The following is a 15023-nucleotide window of genomic DNA, read 5'->3' as shown; positions in this document are numbered from 1 at the left end:
GCCACAGTTTTTTTCACATCTGAGAAACGAAATCTTTTTTTTTTAAATAAAGAAATGCTCATTTGCATATTTCTGTCTTTCCCGTGCAAGTAAATGTTTCTTTATAAAAAATAAATATGTTGGAAATCCCCCAAACTTTGCCAAAGCATATGCAAAATGTGTTCATCGTATTTCTTGTTTCTTTAACGGTAGTTGTACGGTAATGATATTTATTTTGCTAACTTTTTAAGTTCGTTTTTTGATCATTTTAAAAGTACCTCCTTCATTGGCACCTTTTTATTCTACACTATTATTATTATTATTTATCTGTCATTAGAAAATAATGAATTTCATCAATTATATTAATTTTTTTATAATTTGTTAATACGTCATTCATCTCATTTATTGTTTTGACATTTCAGACACTATTATTTCACTTTTCCTTTTTTTTTTCTTTCTATAAGCATGCTATTAGAAAAATAATAATTGATATTAATATTTTTAAATGACAGAAAAATATAATTTTTAAAAAATAACAGATAAAAAATAGCTGCTTTATATATATATATAACGTGTGTCCTAAAAGTTCCACCTAAACAGGTAAAGCAAACGTTGGTGCTTTATTTTTCCTATCATAAAGAAAAAAGTATAAGAATTTTTTGAAGCAGCTGAGATTTGAGCCGTACGGATCCCGTTGTTGTTACTCTCTCATTTAACGTTTTAGTTCACAGGCCAGCTCTCTATGTGCTGGGTTTGTTGTGTTGCGATTAATCTTTTAATTTAATAATAAAATTATATATTGAACTAAAAATAAAGGAACAAAATGGGTCGATGGATTCAACTTGTTAAATTCATAGTTATCATAGTTTAAATGTTTATTTGATAGATGAATTAAACATTAGCTGTGACTGTGCACGTCTTTCTCTCTTTGTCTATTTGTCACGTTCCGTCATGAGTTGGGTGGCTCTGTCTGTATCCTCTCTAAATTGTGGCGCACACACACAGTTTTGCCTTCACCATTCTCTTTAACTCTCTCTCTCTCTCTCTCTCTCTCTCCATTATATTCTCTTTCTCGTGAATTATTTGGTCATTTTTCTATTTTTATAATAAAAAAAATCTCTTCGAAAGGTTGCGGAAAAAAAAATTATTATGTGAAAAATAAATATGATTCCTCTCTCTTCCTCCCTTTTGGGTTCTGTTGGCGTGTCATAACAGAAGAGGAAGGGCATAAGGAGAAATCTAATCATCGTATCATAAGAAAAAGAAAAGAAAAAAGAGGGCATCAAGTGCAGCGAATTCAGAGGATGAATGGGGTCACACACCTTGAAACAGATGACACTGAGTTTGTTGAAGTTGATCCCACTGGCAGATACGGCAGAGTACACCCTCTTTCTCTTCATCTCTCGTTCTTCCTCTCATGTCTCTGTTTCATGATGTTTTTTCCTTGATTCTTGCAGTACAATGAAATCCTTGGTAAAGGAGCTTCAAAGACAGTGTATGATTACAAACTCTTCTTATTTCATTTATGACACCCGTTTCTCATTCTTCTTAAATCCCAACTCTTTTTGGTTCTCCCACTTAATTATGTTTCTGACCCAGTACTGATTTCCTTAGAATTTGAGCTTCTCTATGCTTTTCCTTGAGTTTGTAGAAAATGGCATCTGATAAAAAAGTTTAATTTATTTTGGCGGTTTGGGTTCTCAATTGATGCAGATATAGAGCATTCGATGAGTATCAAGGGATTGAAGTTGCTTGGAACCAGGTCAAGCTGTATGATTTTCTGCAAAGCCCTGAAGATCTCGAGAGGCTTTACTGTGAAATTCATCTCCTGAAAACTTTGAAGCACAGAAACATTATGAAATTTTACACCTCCTGGGTCGATACTGCAAATAGGAATATCAACTTTGTGACTGAAATGTTCACCTCCGGTACACTTAGACAGTAAGTTCTTTGGTTGCAAGTACTTTCTCCCTACTGCATTGTTTTTTTCATCATTCTCTTTTGGTTTTATTATTTCTTCTTCTTTCAGATTTTCACTTGTTTTAATTGTCAAATAGGTATAGGCTGAAGCACAAGAGAGTTAACATCAGAGCAGTGAAGCATTGGTGTAGACAGATCTTGAGTGGGCTTCTCTATCTTCATAGTCATGACCCGCCTGTGATCCATAGAGATCTAAAATGTGATAATATTTTTGTCAATGGAAACCAGGGGGAAGTAAAGATTGGGGATCTTGGATTGGCTGCAATTCTCCGTAAATCCCAGGCTGCTCATTGTGTAGGTATGTTTATTTAATTTCAGTAAATTTCATACCAGAAGGTACCATGACAAGATGTGCCCAGCTCAAAAACCAATTATAATTAGTTCACTTAGTTGATGCCTTTTGAAAATGATTTGGCCATACCAAGGATTAGTGATTCTACTTGAAGCTTCATCTGGTTCTGTCGTTACAGGAACGCCTGAGTTCATGGCTCCAGAAGTATATGAAGAGGCATATAATGAATTAGTTGACATATATTCCTTTGGGATGTGCATATTAGAGATGGTCACGTTTGAATATCCTTATAGTGAATGTACTCATCCAGCTCAAATCTACAAGAAAGTTGTTTCCGTAAGTTTTCTCACTTTTTCTGTGTCTTATTGATAAGGATTTTTTTTTCTGTGGTGGGGAGATTTTATAGGCATTTTCTATCTCCAGGGGAAAAAGCCAGATGCTTTGTATAAAGTAAAGGATCCAGAAGTGCGACAATTTGTTGAGAAGTGCTTGGCTACAGTATCTCTTAGGCTTTCTGCAAGGGAGCTTCTAGATGACCCATTTCTTCGAATTGATGATTATGAATATGATTTTAGACCTGTGGACAATGGGGAATTGGATGACTTTGGTCCACTCATCAGACAGCCATTCTTTGATCTTCATCGGAGCTATAGTAATTTCAGTAATGAATACTCAAATGGCTTTGGGTATGAAGGAGACTGGTGTCCTCATCCGGCCGAGATTGAACCTAGTGGAATTGAACTTTTTGAGTACCATGATGATGAACCCTCTGAAGATGTTGACATAAGCATCAAGGGCAAGAGGAAAGATGATGGTGGCATCTTTTTGAGACTAAGAATTGCAGATAAAGAAGGTTGGGATGCTACTTTTTATTGTGTCTCTTTAAACCTCTGATTTGTATATTTCATTATGGAATTTATGCTTATCAGTTGGCTTGATTGTATGTCACAGGTCGTATCCGAAATATTTATTTCCCATTTGACATAGAGATGGACACGGCAATAAGTGTGGCAACTGAAATGGTTGCAGAACTCGACATTACTGATCAGGATGTTACCAGAATAGCAGATATGATAGATGGAGAAATTGCTTCCTTGGTACCTGAATGGAGACAAGGACCAGGAATCGATGAGACTCCCCGTTTTGCAAATCAAGGTTTCTGTCACAATTGTGTGTCTAATCATACTTCCAGCGGATCTCTTCTGGATTTTCTATCACATAATCCAGGTAACAAGAACATGCAACTTCTCGAGTGTTGTAAGCATGGATGTGCTTCAATGCATGGGCGGTTTGGGGAGATTACTTTCCAATCTGATGAATATGACAATCATGTTAGAGGGGATCTAAACATATCAAGCCAATCAGACTGCCGGGAGTATCAGGCAATATGGAATCAGCATGAAAGTCGTGAACTGAGTCCTGTAGAGTCCGATCAAAGCCATTCTGATGAACAATATGAACAATTGGATAAATCAATATCTGCTGAAGATCAAGGACAGAATGTTTGGGAAAACAAGTTTGCTCCCAATGCAGCAAATTCCCTTCGAAATTTATCAGGAACGCATGATTTCTCCACTATTCGGTCATTATATTGTGACCTTGAGGATGACTATGAGAAAGAGATCCAAAAGGAACTTAGATGGCTCAGAGCCAAGTACCAAATGGAGTTAAGGGAACTTAAGGATCAACAGTTTGGGCTTAGGGCTAAATCTTCACATTGTAACACAGAGCACAAAACAGAAAATGGCATTTTGTCACCTTCACTGACAGAAACATTAAAAGGAGGCAACAATGGGATTCAGTTGAAACCCATCACTAATAACTGGAACTGTGATTCCAATAGTCATCCTCATGTCCATAAAAGCAGCCCCAATTCTGACACCCAAAGGGCCCAAAATTGCGAGGCGATGGAATCCCCTGTAGAAGGTATGGTTACTGCAAAGAGTTTTTACACAGGCTCCTTGCTTCCACACTCTCTGCACAGGACAGTTTCCCTCCCAGTTGATGCTGTTGATATATAATTTTGTGAGGCACTCATTGGATTCTTTTGTAGATTAAATACATATATATATAAATCCCCATATAGAGGTTATCTGATTTCTACATCCCTTCCACCTTTTTTTTAGGAATTTCAATTCACCTCATGGAAACCAGTAGCTAATAGCCATAATCCTCCTCCCCCTGGGCCCAAAAAAGGCATCAATATACATTTGAGTGTCATTTATTTAGGAAAAGAAAATCAGATTTTGATTACGAATGTTAGTGATCGTGAATTGGATAATTGAGGCATGTAAGATATCAAAGTTCAAAGATGGGTAGAGTCTATGTAAATTTGTCAAGTATCTTCTATCTCCTACGTTATGAAACAAGTATTGAATAAGACCTTAGCGTGTTAAGTTGCTTGCTTTATTTTTTTCCCTCTCTGAATAGATATGCAATAATTGAGTGTAGCAACTTGGTCAAATCTACCCTTAAACCATAGATGAGCGGGTCCCGAGTGAAGCGCGTGCTTATTCATCCATTTAGCTTATGTGATTGTACCAAAACCAAGAACATAGTTAAAATTGAAATGCCTTGTTGCTAATCCCGTTTAGCTATTTATGGACAAAGCAACTGAATAGGTTGTAACATGGATGCACTGGTTGCATCATGATTATGGATGTTATCGTGTTAAAGTTAGTGCTAGAGGAAAGAAACTCAATTAATTATATTTATATGCATGAGCATGATGATTGATAAGGGATGGGGCTGAATATACGTTGACAAGGGAATCAATTATTAATTTTTGGTCTATAAATTATTTGGCATGACAGTTCTGACTGGGCGTTGCTGAATGGGATGTTTTCTGAACTTTTTGCTCCGCTTCACGGAGGCCCTTTGCTTTTTGCTCAATCATGGATGATGAGGTTGTTTTCTAAAGGCAATCAATTAATTGGATAGAAAAGGATATTAGCAAGAATAAGAGAAAGAAAGGCCCACCAAAAGAATCAAATTCCATGTTTCTGCTAACCAAGTTACTTGCTTGATGATATTATTAATTTAATAATAATTAAGGTTCGTCTGATCGGTCCACCTACTGACCTCATTCTAGCTGACTTTCTTTGGTGGAAATTGTACGATTTTTATTTTTTTCTTTTTGTTTCCTCAAGTGTCTGTGTCTCGTTTTCCTTGTTCATGAAAAGTCATATGCGCTATTTATTAATCTGACTTCTAAGAATCACGAACTGACAAAGCATTCACTTGTATAATAAATATAACTTATGGTTATTTTTCGCTGATGATCTGGTGTGGCGGCTCGGAAAGATAAACTCAATGTGAACTGTTACAATACTCATAGACTTCAACTTAAAGCAACATGAAAAATGCATTTTGACATTTAAGTGGATGACCAATTTTCTGAGTTTCTTGTATTTAATAATTTAAGCAATAACTTAATTTTTTTAATTTGTTTTTAAGTATTAACTTTACTTGAGAATAAGAAAAAAATTAAGTTTGAGTATGATAAAGTTACAATTAAGTTATTATTTCATTTATATTTAGTAATTTTTGGAGGTTATTTAATGCTAATTTATACAATTTATTAGTTAAATTTGTAAAATAATCAATAATTATGAATTTTATTTAAGTTATTGATATTTAAGATTGTTAATCAAATTAAATTAATAATTGAATTAATTTATAATATTTTATTATTTATAGGATAAATAGAATGAAAATAATGTTAAAAAAATTAATAGTACAAAAGTCTAGGAACTAAAACTTTGAAGTTGGACATTTCAATGTTTAACAATAAGAAAACAAAAGTTAAGAAAACAACTAAGCGTTCTAACGTATAGAATTTGGAGTTTTAATGTTGGATATTTGATTTTGATGGTTTTCAACTTTTAGTTGAAAATTACTTTACACTTAATATTTGAGTAAATATTATTTTATAAAAATTGTAAATTATTTTAAATGAGCTATTTACTCAAAGTTTGTTGAAAATCAAAGAACAATTAAATGGAATACTTCATTGAAATGCCCAACATGAGCTTGTATGTCTGATGTACTTGAACAAGTTATCTTGTGCATTGTTCTCTTTGAAAATATATGGTTTGACTCATTTGTTGATTGTTTAAAGCACTAAGAATATGCATGTAGGCATATGCAGGTTGAGGGAGCACCATTTGTGAATTTGAGCCCTTTAAAGGTAGGAAATATGCGATGATACGCTAAGAGAAAATTGGTATGTTAGTATATGCACTCTAAAGAGTTTGACCATGGTTTCAACTTAGACCCTGAGTTCAATAATTAAATCTAATGACTAAAAGTAAAACTTTGTGAAAACTTTGTTTTCTTTATTTTGAAAATAAATGAGTAGTGTAACTTTAGTTGGATAATTATTAGAACTCAAGAAAAGAGATAAAACTAGTGAGCTTAGAATATTTAGAGAAAGTTCATTAAGGCACGGGTACAAATATTTGTCAATTCTCTCTATATATGGTTCAAAATAGTTGATAAAATGATATGAAATCTTAAATTTGGCCAGTGCCTGTGTGCGTGATTAAGAGAGTGAAACTCCAAAAGTGTGCATGACTATTGAGAAGACAAATGTGTGCAAAATCTTACTTTCCTATGAAGGAAATCACGAGGTTATTTTATAATTGTTGTTGGTGAAACATAAAGAGGATCTCAATGTCTAGGTAATTTAATGGAGTTGGGTGACTTACCAATAACCCTATGAGTGTCTTAGGCCATGGAACTCTGGTTGAGAGTCTCCATACGATGCTCCTTTTTTTCTGACTCTCTCTTGAGGCTTATCATGTTAGTCGAGCTAGATCGGCTGATGGAGGTTCAAGTCCTCACCATACATGCGAAATGTATGCTGGCTAGTGAAATTTCCAACAACTTTCGAACAATAGGATTGTTATAGATCCAGAGTCGCATAAGCATAAAAATGAGATTTTTGCCAAACCAAGAGTTATCATTTGCATGGATTATGCATCATGTAATTAAACTTGCATTTTATTATATTGTAAAAGTTACTGTTGTTTTCATGTGACATATGCTCGTATTTACTTTATTTTGTTTCTTTTCTAAATAATTATTTACTTGAAAATATATCTCACTCCTTTTTTCCTTTTTGCTATATATTATGGTGTTGAATATTTCCTTTTAATTGTTATAGACTTTGAGGATGACTTTTTCCCGTCTTTTTCTCCATGTTGAGCTGAAATTTGAGAAGGATCCCATTAGCACTAATGAGATGGAGGAGGACCCTCCTAAGAAATCCTAACTGTTGTTTAGTTGTTTCTTTCATTGTCTATTGCTAAAGGACTCCACTTGTTGTATGGTGGAGGATTAGATGCTTTATGTTTTATTTTGGTAACTTAAGTATAATGTACTTTGTTTTGCCACTTTGATGGTTATGGATTGCTTCTTTAAGATCTTAGGATAATTCGTGATTACTTTTAACAATTATGAGATTTATTTATATGACCAAGTTTGTGTTATCAGTTATTTTTTAATTTTAATTTGGATAGAATTAAACAGATAGGAAATTAGTTCTTCAATGCATGCAACAAAAAAATGTAAACTCTTTAGGTTCGTGGCTAAAGAGTTTTAATTGAAGTGATAATCACATGTTGCATTTCTTATTATTAGTAATTGGTTTATTAGCATGTAAAAAAGATTGGAGTCCACTTGTATAGTTACGCCAATACATGGTATGACTATATTATTCAAATAGTACTTACTAATATCATGATTTTTTAAAGGTTTCAACTATAAGTAAATGATGAAAATAGAATCTTATGAGTAATTATTAGTAATAAGGGTATGACATATTTTTATAAATTGTTATAGTTATATATATATATATATATATATATATATATATATATGTGTGTGTGTGTGTCATTTGGTCTAAGGTTCTTAATATCAATTGTTATATATTACACGTCAAGTTATCCGAAGTAAATAGATAAAAAATAATAGAGTTATCGATTTTATTACAATTTGCATCCAACTTTTACCTAATGTCATACCTACCACAAAAAATATGTGTCAAACAAAACAATAAGTAATTATTTGTTAAAATTAAACTTATTAAATTAAAGAATAAATTGTGACATCCTGCATTTTGATTTAAATAAAATGAGGTTTGTTAAAGTATAATTGATAGATTTGGATAGAATTTATATTTAAAAAAAAATAAAAATGAACAGTAAAACCGCCTATGAACAGTGTCGATGAACAATAAAACTGCCTATGAACAGTAAACCGTGTATGTACAGTGACGATGATGTTATCAGTGACATCATCATGACGTCATGGCTGACGTCACATCCACGTATAGTACGCGTATAATCCGTGTACAGTACGTGTGGACAGTATTTCCGGCGTGAACATTGACTGCAAACAGTGTTTCCGGCGTGAACAGTAAGGCAATGAACAGTGTTTCCGCGATGAATAGTAAATTCCGGCGGTGAACAGTAACTTTCAAAAATTTTCTATAAAAAGAAGGTTTCAGATGAAATTTTTATTTCTTCACTCCTATCCAAGGTTCTCAAAGGTTCTAAGGCTATATCTCACCATTTTCTCCCATACTAAACCTCTTAAACTTAGATTTTTCTTCAGATCTGTGATTCTACGTCTGTTCTAAAGGATTTCAAGTAAGTTTCTCTAAGTTTAAAGTTAGATTTACCATTCGTTTCTCTTCTTCTTCTTCTTCTTCTTCTTCTTATAGATGTTCATGATGTTCTTAGGAAAAACTCTGTTCTAGAGTTCAAATCTTCGGTTAAATCTTTGTAAAAGCTCTGTTTTGAGGTAAGAGGGGCTCTACTTTATCATTTTGTTATGTTTATTACTTGTATTCTCATAGATTTTGTCATGTATGTGATTATATGTGGAATACTCCTTCTTTTATGAGAAATAATCGGTGAAAAGTGAGAATAATTGGCTGTTTATAATGAATACATGATGAAAATGTGATATTATGTTCAAATAGGACATGATAAGGTATATTGAGGATGATTGATATGATTTTATAATTTTGTGATATGAAATATACAAAGAGATGGATGTTTCATGTTTGGATATATTGTGTTTCATGTAAAAATGATGTGAATTGTGAATATGCCATGATTTGGTGAAAAGTATGTGGAAATATAATGAAAAATATGTGTGAACATGAGAAATGACATATGTGAACATGTGAATATACTTGAAAAAGTATGAGATGGAAAAAAGAATATGATGTAAATACTTATAGAGATACACTAAGGAGTGGAAGATGGAGACGATATGGTATATCGTGGAGAAATGCAGGGTGATGAGTGACATTCGGGATTGTGTACAAAATATTGTGTTCGAATGCATCACATGGCCACACACTCATTTCTCGACTTGACTCATGACCATTACCTTTACTAAGGGGCCGTCTACTGCATACATTGTATCCGTATTGCATTGGGCCATCCAGTGACTATTTACATGGATGTGTAAGACTTCGGGATAGAGGCATCGGATAACTGTGGCCACATGATGCGGTAAGCGCAAATAAAAGTAAAAGAAATTGTGAATCTGTGAAATATAATATGTGTTGAGATGAGAACATACTTTATATGACACTATGATATGTAATGCCATGATATTTTCTCTAACTGTGATAAGATGTATTTTGTGATGAATGTGTGTAATGTATGAGTGGTAGGGTAGAGACTCACCCTTACACAACATTTTTCAAGAAACCAAGACGAATAGTACCAGGCTCACAATGCATGGATGGATGAGAACTGCTATAGGATTTAGTTATTTTGAGTTATGTAATGGATAATTTCAGTTCTATAGCATTCTTTTGAAACAGTTGTAAAACTACTATTTCTTTTTGTTGCTGATGAAAACTTTAGAATCTTTATTTTTTTAAAGTACTTATGAATTGATGAAATTTTACTCTATGAATCTTATACCATTTTAATTTTTTTTTTGTTAGAAAGTTTTTGAAGGAAAATTTACTTTACCATATTAATTTTTATGAAAATTTATCATATATTGAGGAAAGAAATATAAGGCGTTAAATAAATAATTACATCTAATAAATGCTTTTATTGATTTAGAAAAACTTCAAGATAACTAAAAAAATAAACTTAACTATTTAATATAGAGAAATGAATAGCAACGTTAATTGATTATTTAAATATGAATTAAATATTATAATTTTAAAATAATATCATCTAAAATAACAAACTTTTATATTAATAATTTTTATTTTAAAATTAATTTAAAAATAAGTAGTATCAAGTGACAAACTATACTAAAAATATATTGTTATTTTATCATAAATAAATATATTTTTTATTTTAAAATTAATTTAAAAATATGAGGTATTCAATAACGGACTACGCAATATATATTATTATTTTATTATAAAAAACATGTAATCTTTGATTAAGATTTATTATATATATTATCTAACTATACAATCATAACCTCTTCAGCTTGTTTTTTTAATTTTCTCTCTTTATTGATTTTTTTGTCTTTATTTTTACTAACACAACTGGTTTTACTATTGTTGCTATCACTTCACTTAAAATCATATTAGAATATGAAAAAGAGAGACTACAAAGAATTATAAAGAATAAAACAAAAATAGAAGATTTAGGACGATCTTAAATGATTTTATTCTTGAAGAATGTCAAAAATAAAAAATATGAAGATCAAAAGAGTGAAGATAAAGAGGATAAAGAGTATAGACCTAAGGATGATGAAGAATTTAATCTACATTCTTTTACTGTTAAATTAGTATATTTGTGAAAAATCTTTTATTTTCTTGATTTTGAATAAGACTAACAATGTTCTTCATAGTCATTTAATAATTTAGTTTATATTTTCTATTTTATTTTTATGATTAATTGTTGTATTGGCAGATAGTGAAATCACTGGTATTAAATTTTAAAAAAGTCTTAATGATCAATATATGCTTCTTGAAAAATAAGTGAACAAGGCTCAATTTAATGTTGTACCTAATAGCTCATAGGTGATCAATGTTGAACAAGCTTAAACAAATATAGGTATATTTATCATTTTTTTTCTAGAAAAACTTAAAATATTACTCTTGAAATTAGGCTATTATTTTATTTTATTTATTTCAAGTAAGCAAAATATTAGAAAAGGTTGTAGATATACCATTAATGCAAAACTCCAAAAGAAAAAGGCAAAAAGAGTGACAAAGGGAAAAAATCTTGAAATCCAATTTCCTCCATCATACTACAAACTTTGTGGAAAGCATGCAAATTTTTTTAAGTGTGAAGCACTTATTTGTATATGTCAACGAGCACTACTTCAAGTTAATAGTTGGAAAGAAATATCAAACGATGATGTAGTACCTATTCTTATATTAAAAATGCACTTGTTTCATTGCATATTCTTCAACTTCATTACACAAACTTAAAATTATCCTAAAATCATACAAATTCATTAAAAGAGAAATTTTCAAATATTTTATTAGGTTAAAAAAATGCATAAAATAAGTAAGGTAATTACCCAATATCAAAACTAGTTGTTACAACAAAATTAATAAAATACAAAAACTAATAAAGTTATTAATTTTCAAGTGTTTTCACATTGCATCTATGTTATACTCTGATGTTTCTTTCTAACTATTAACTTGAAATGGTGCTTATTAACATTTACAAACAATTGCTTCAGACTTAAAAAAAAAATTGCATGCTTTCCACAAAGCTTGTAATACAATGGAGAAAATTAAATATCAAGAATTTTTTCCTTTGTTGTTCTCTTTGCTTGTTCTTTTCGAAGTTTTATATTAGTGGTATAATCTCATCCTTTCTTAATTATATGCTTACCTAAAATAAATAAAATAAAATAATAGTGTAATTTTAACAATATTATTTTAACCTTTCAAAAGAGTGTTGTATATTACCTCTATTTACTTTGATTTGTTATTATCTGTGCCATTAAAAGTATTGTTAGAGTAAATATTTTTTACTTATTTTTTGAAAGGAAGTGTAGGTTGATCGATAGACTTTTTTAGAATTTAATTTCAATAATTTCATCATCTATCAATAAAAAAAAATTAACCATAAAAATTAAATATGATATTTTATTTAAAATATTTACTATTCATTTTCCCTTTTCGTGACCCAAGAGTATGTTTGGTAGCAAAATCATCAGATTTGTTACGGTCATCATGATTGAAGAAACAAATCAAAATTCTTCATCATTTTCAAGTTTGTACTCTTTATCTTCATATTTAATCTTTGGGTTTTGTTAACCTCAGCCTTTAGAGTTGAGTTTAAACATCTACAAATAGAAAAATTTTATGAAAAAGTATACTGTTATTGTATTGAAATTATAAAAATATAATAAATACTTGTCTTTCTAATAAAATTTTACTATTATTAGCTGTTTATCCTCAACTCTTAGGACTAAAATTAACAAAACTCTTAATCTTTTAATTATCTTTTTTTTGTTCTTAACATTTCCAACTAGGTTCTTCAAGGAGATGGCCATTTGAATCAATTCCAAAGCTTTCCAATTGTACTTTATTCTCTGCAATATTTTACAATCTTTTCAACTGACATATTGAGTTTGTGTGAGATAATAATGATACAATCTCTTTTAAATAAAAACTAAATAAAAAGAGGGAGAAAGATTAAAAAAAAAGTAGCAGGAAATGCATTTATTTATGATTTTTTTTTTTTACTATCAACCAACTTTTATATATAAGTTAATTTTTACATGGCGAGAAGTGTAATTTATTAATTTTTATTAGACAGTTGGTGCACAACGTGTTATAGAATTTTTGTACATTTTCATGATTATGAATGTTCAATGTGTCAACTTTTCCTTAGACACGATAGCTTTTGCTGGTAAAAAATAACTCCTGAGAATAAAGGTATGTTTGTTTCCCATTTTTAAAAGAGTTTTCTCTTTTTAAAAACTAAAAATGAGAAACAAACATGCTCTTTTTTTATTTTCAAACAAAATGAGAAATATCCCAATTTAACAATTAACAAGGTCTCCGTGAGATCATGAATATTAACTTTCTTTTAATTTTTGTATATGTAAAAATAATATTATATTATGAGTTTTGTTCACTTCAACCATTAAGACTGAGGATAAGCAACTAATAATAGTAAAATTTTATTAGAAAAAGAAATATTTATTATATTTTTATAACTTCAATAAAATAACTGTGTATTTTTTTCATAATTTTTTTTATTTGTGGATACTTAAACTCAACCCTTAAAGCTAGGTTAACAAAAACATTTATATTATATAATTATTAACATAAGATAGATGCAAGTAAAATGTTAATTTTAAAAATTAAAAAGATTGTGCTTTGGATGGTGCAAGTTCCTTAGAAAACTTTATTTTTGTTGAAAATTAAAATAAAAACTCGCAGACATGTCTTATTTTATAAGACATTTGGTAATTTATTTTAAATATAAAATTATTATTTTAATTTTTTAAAAGTTAACACATAAAAAATATTTTAACTCACTTTTATATATATATATATATATATTATTTTCAACCTTTCACATTAATTTATATTTACATAAAATAGTTTTAATAATTTTTAGCTATTTAGTATATATTTAAATTAGTTTTATAATAAATATTACTAAACAACTCTAACTTAATTAGTTATTTATAAATTATAAAATTTAATAAATTTATTGATCATAAGTTATCATTTATAAATTAGATAGCTGGAAGACAAACTACCAAATCAACGGTGGTAAAAATACTCAGTTGAAAATTAATGTTATAATTAATTAAAAAAATTCTGTTAGTCAATATTATTATTCTATTTATTAATATTATATAATTCTTATATTAATATTATGTTAGTTAATGTTTTCACTTTGTTAGTTAATATTATATAATTTGTATTTTCATATTTTGTTAGTGAATATTCTTATTCTTTTATCTAATTAAAAAGTTTTTTATATTAAATAATATTATTTTAAATTTTTTAACTTAATTTATATTTAAATATTATTTACATTTAATTATATTTCAATAATAATAGTCAATTAGAATTCATACTTTCATGTTACAAAATTGAGTTTTTTTTTACTATCTTGAAAATTGATAATAACATATATGTTATTGATTTTTTTAAATATAATTTGATATATTCTACTCATTTATTACTTTTTTTTGTTTAATATTTTGTTTTTCATAGATACGAGATTAGATAAAAGTTGAATACAAATTAGGGATAGAAAAAATGTTTTATATGATAATATAGTTTGTAAATTTTTTGAATTCACATTTAGTGATTTTGAGGAAGGAAAATTACTTCTTTATATGTGTAAAAAATACAATAATAATCTTTGTTGGTTTTAATAAATCATATATGAGCACTTGACCACAGTTGGGATAAAAAGAAACTATTTTCTTTGGAAGTATTATATAGAAGTGACTAGTGAATCTAATGAAAATAATGACGATAATGATGAGAAAAATTATAACAAAAGAATTGATATGGTAAATGATTTAAAAAATTATATTAATATTAAAAATATCATAGAAAGTAAGTAAACAAGTTATATGACCAACCCAAATACCAGTGAAATTAATGAAAAAGTTGATAAGTTTTATAAACTATTAGTAGATGCTGAAGAAGAATTATATCCTAGTTACTAGAACTTCTCTAAGTTATCATTTCAACTATTAAATATCAAGTGTATGTTTGGTATGAGTGTAAAATCGATTGATGTTTTACTTTCTTTATTGAGAAAAACATTTCCATAAGGTAATA

General features: G+C 29.4%; 1 protein-coding gene across 6 annotated transcripts; it reads left to right on the top strand.

Annotated features, from left to right (window-relative positions):
- The first annotated feature begins 863 nt into the window (after nucleotides 1–863).
- On the top strand, nucleotides 864–5461 carry LOC113873799 (probable serine/threonine-protein kinase WNK9). 6 transcript variants are annotated; one of them, XM_027512119.1, is made up of 8 exons: nucleotides 1091–1358; nucleotides 1437–1474; nucleotides 1693–1920; nucleotides 2037–2251; nucleotides 2406–2587; nucleotides 2675–2858; nucleotides 3027–3104; nucleotides 3203–4618. In XM_027512119.1, exons 1-8 carry the CDS (start codon nucleotides 1284–1286, stop codon nucleotides 4270–4272), a joined length of 2070 nt encoding a protein of 689 aa, XP_027367920.1. In that variant the 5' UTR covers nucleotides 1091–1283; the 3' UTR covers nucleotides 4273–4618. The 6 variants fall into 6 exon arrangements, with proteins under 6 accessions (XP_027367917.1, XP_027367920.1, XP_027367919.1 ...); XM_027512118.1 differs by having other exon boundaries at nucleotides 2037–2257; nucleotides 2430–2587; nucleotides 2675–3104; nucleotides 3203–4177; nucleotides 4208–4517; XM_027512121.1 differs by having other exon boundaries at nucleotides 1171–1358; nucleotides 2037–2086; nucleotides 2188–2257; ... (1 more) ...; nucleotides 2675–3104; nucleotides 3203–5461.
- Nucleotides 5462–15023: the final 9562 nt, after the last annotated feature.

Source organism: Abrus precatorius, unplaced genomic scaffold (assembly GCF_003935025.1).
Source record: "Abrus precatorius isolate BTA unplaced genomic scaffold, Abrus_2018 Scaffold7, whole genome shotgun sequence".
In the NCBI taxonomy this organism is placed as follows: Eukaryota; Viridiplantae; Streptophyta; class Magnoliopsida; order Fabales; family Fabaceae; genus Abrus; species Abrus precatorius.
Note: the sequence above shows the minus strand (reverse complement) of the source record. Positions and strands in the feature narration are given on the sequence as shown.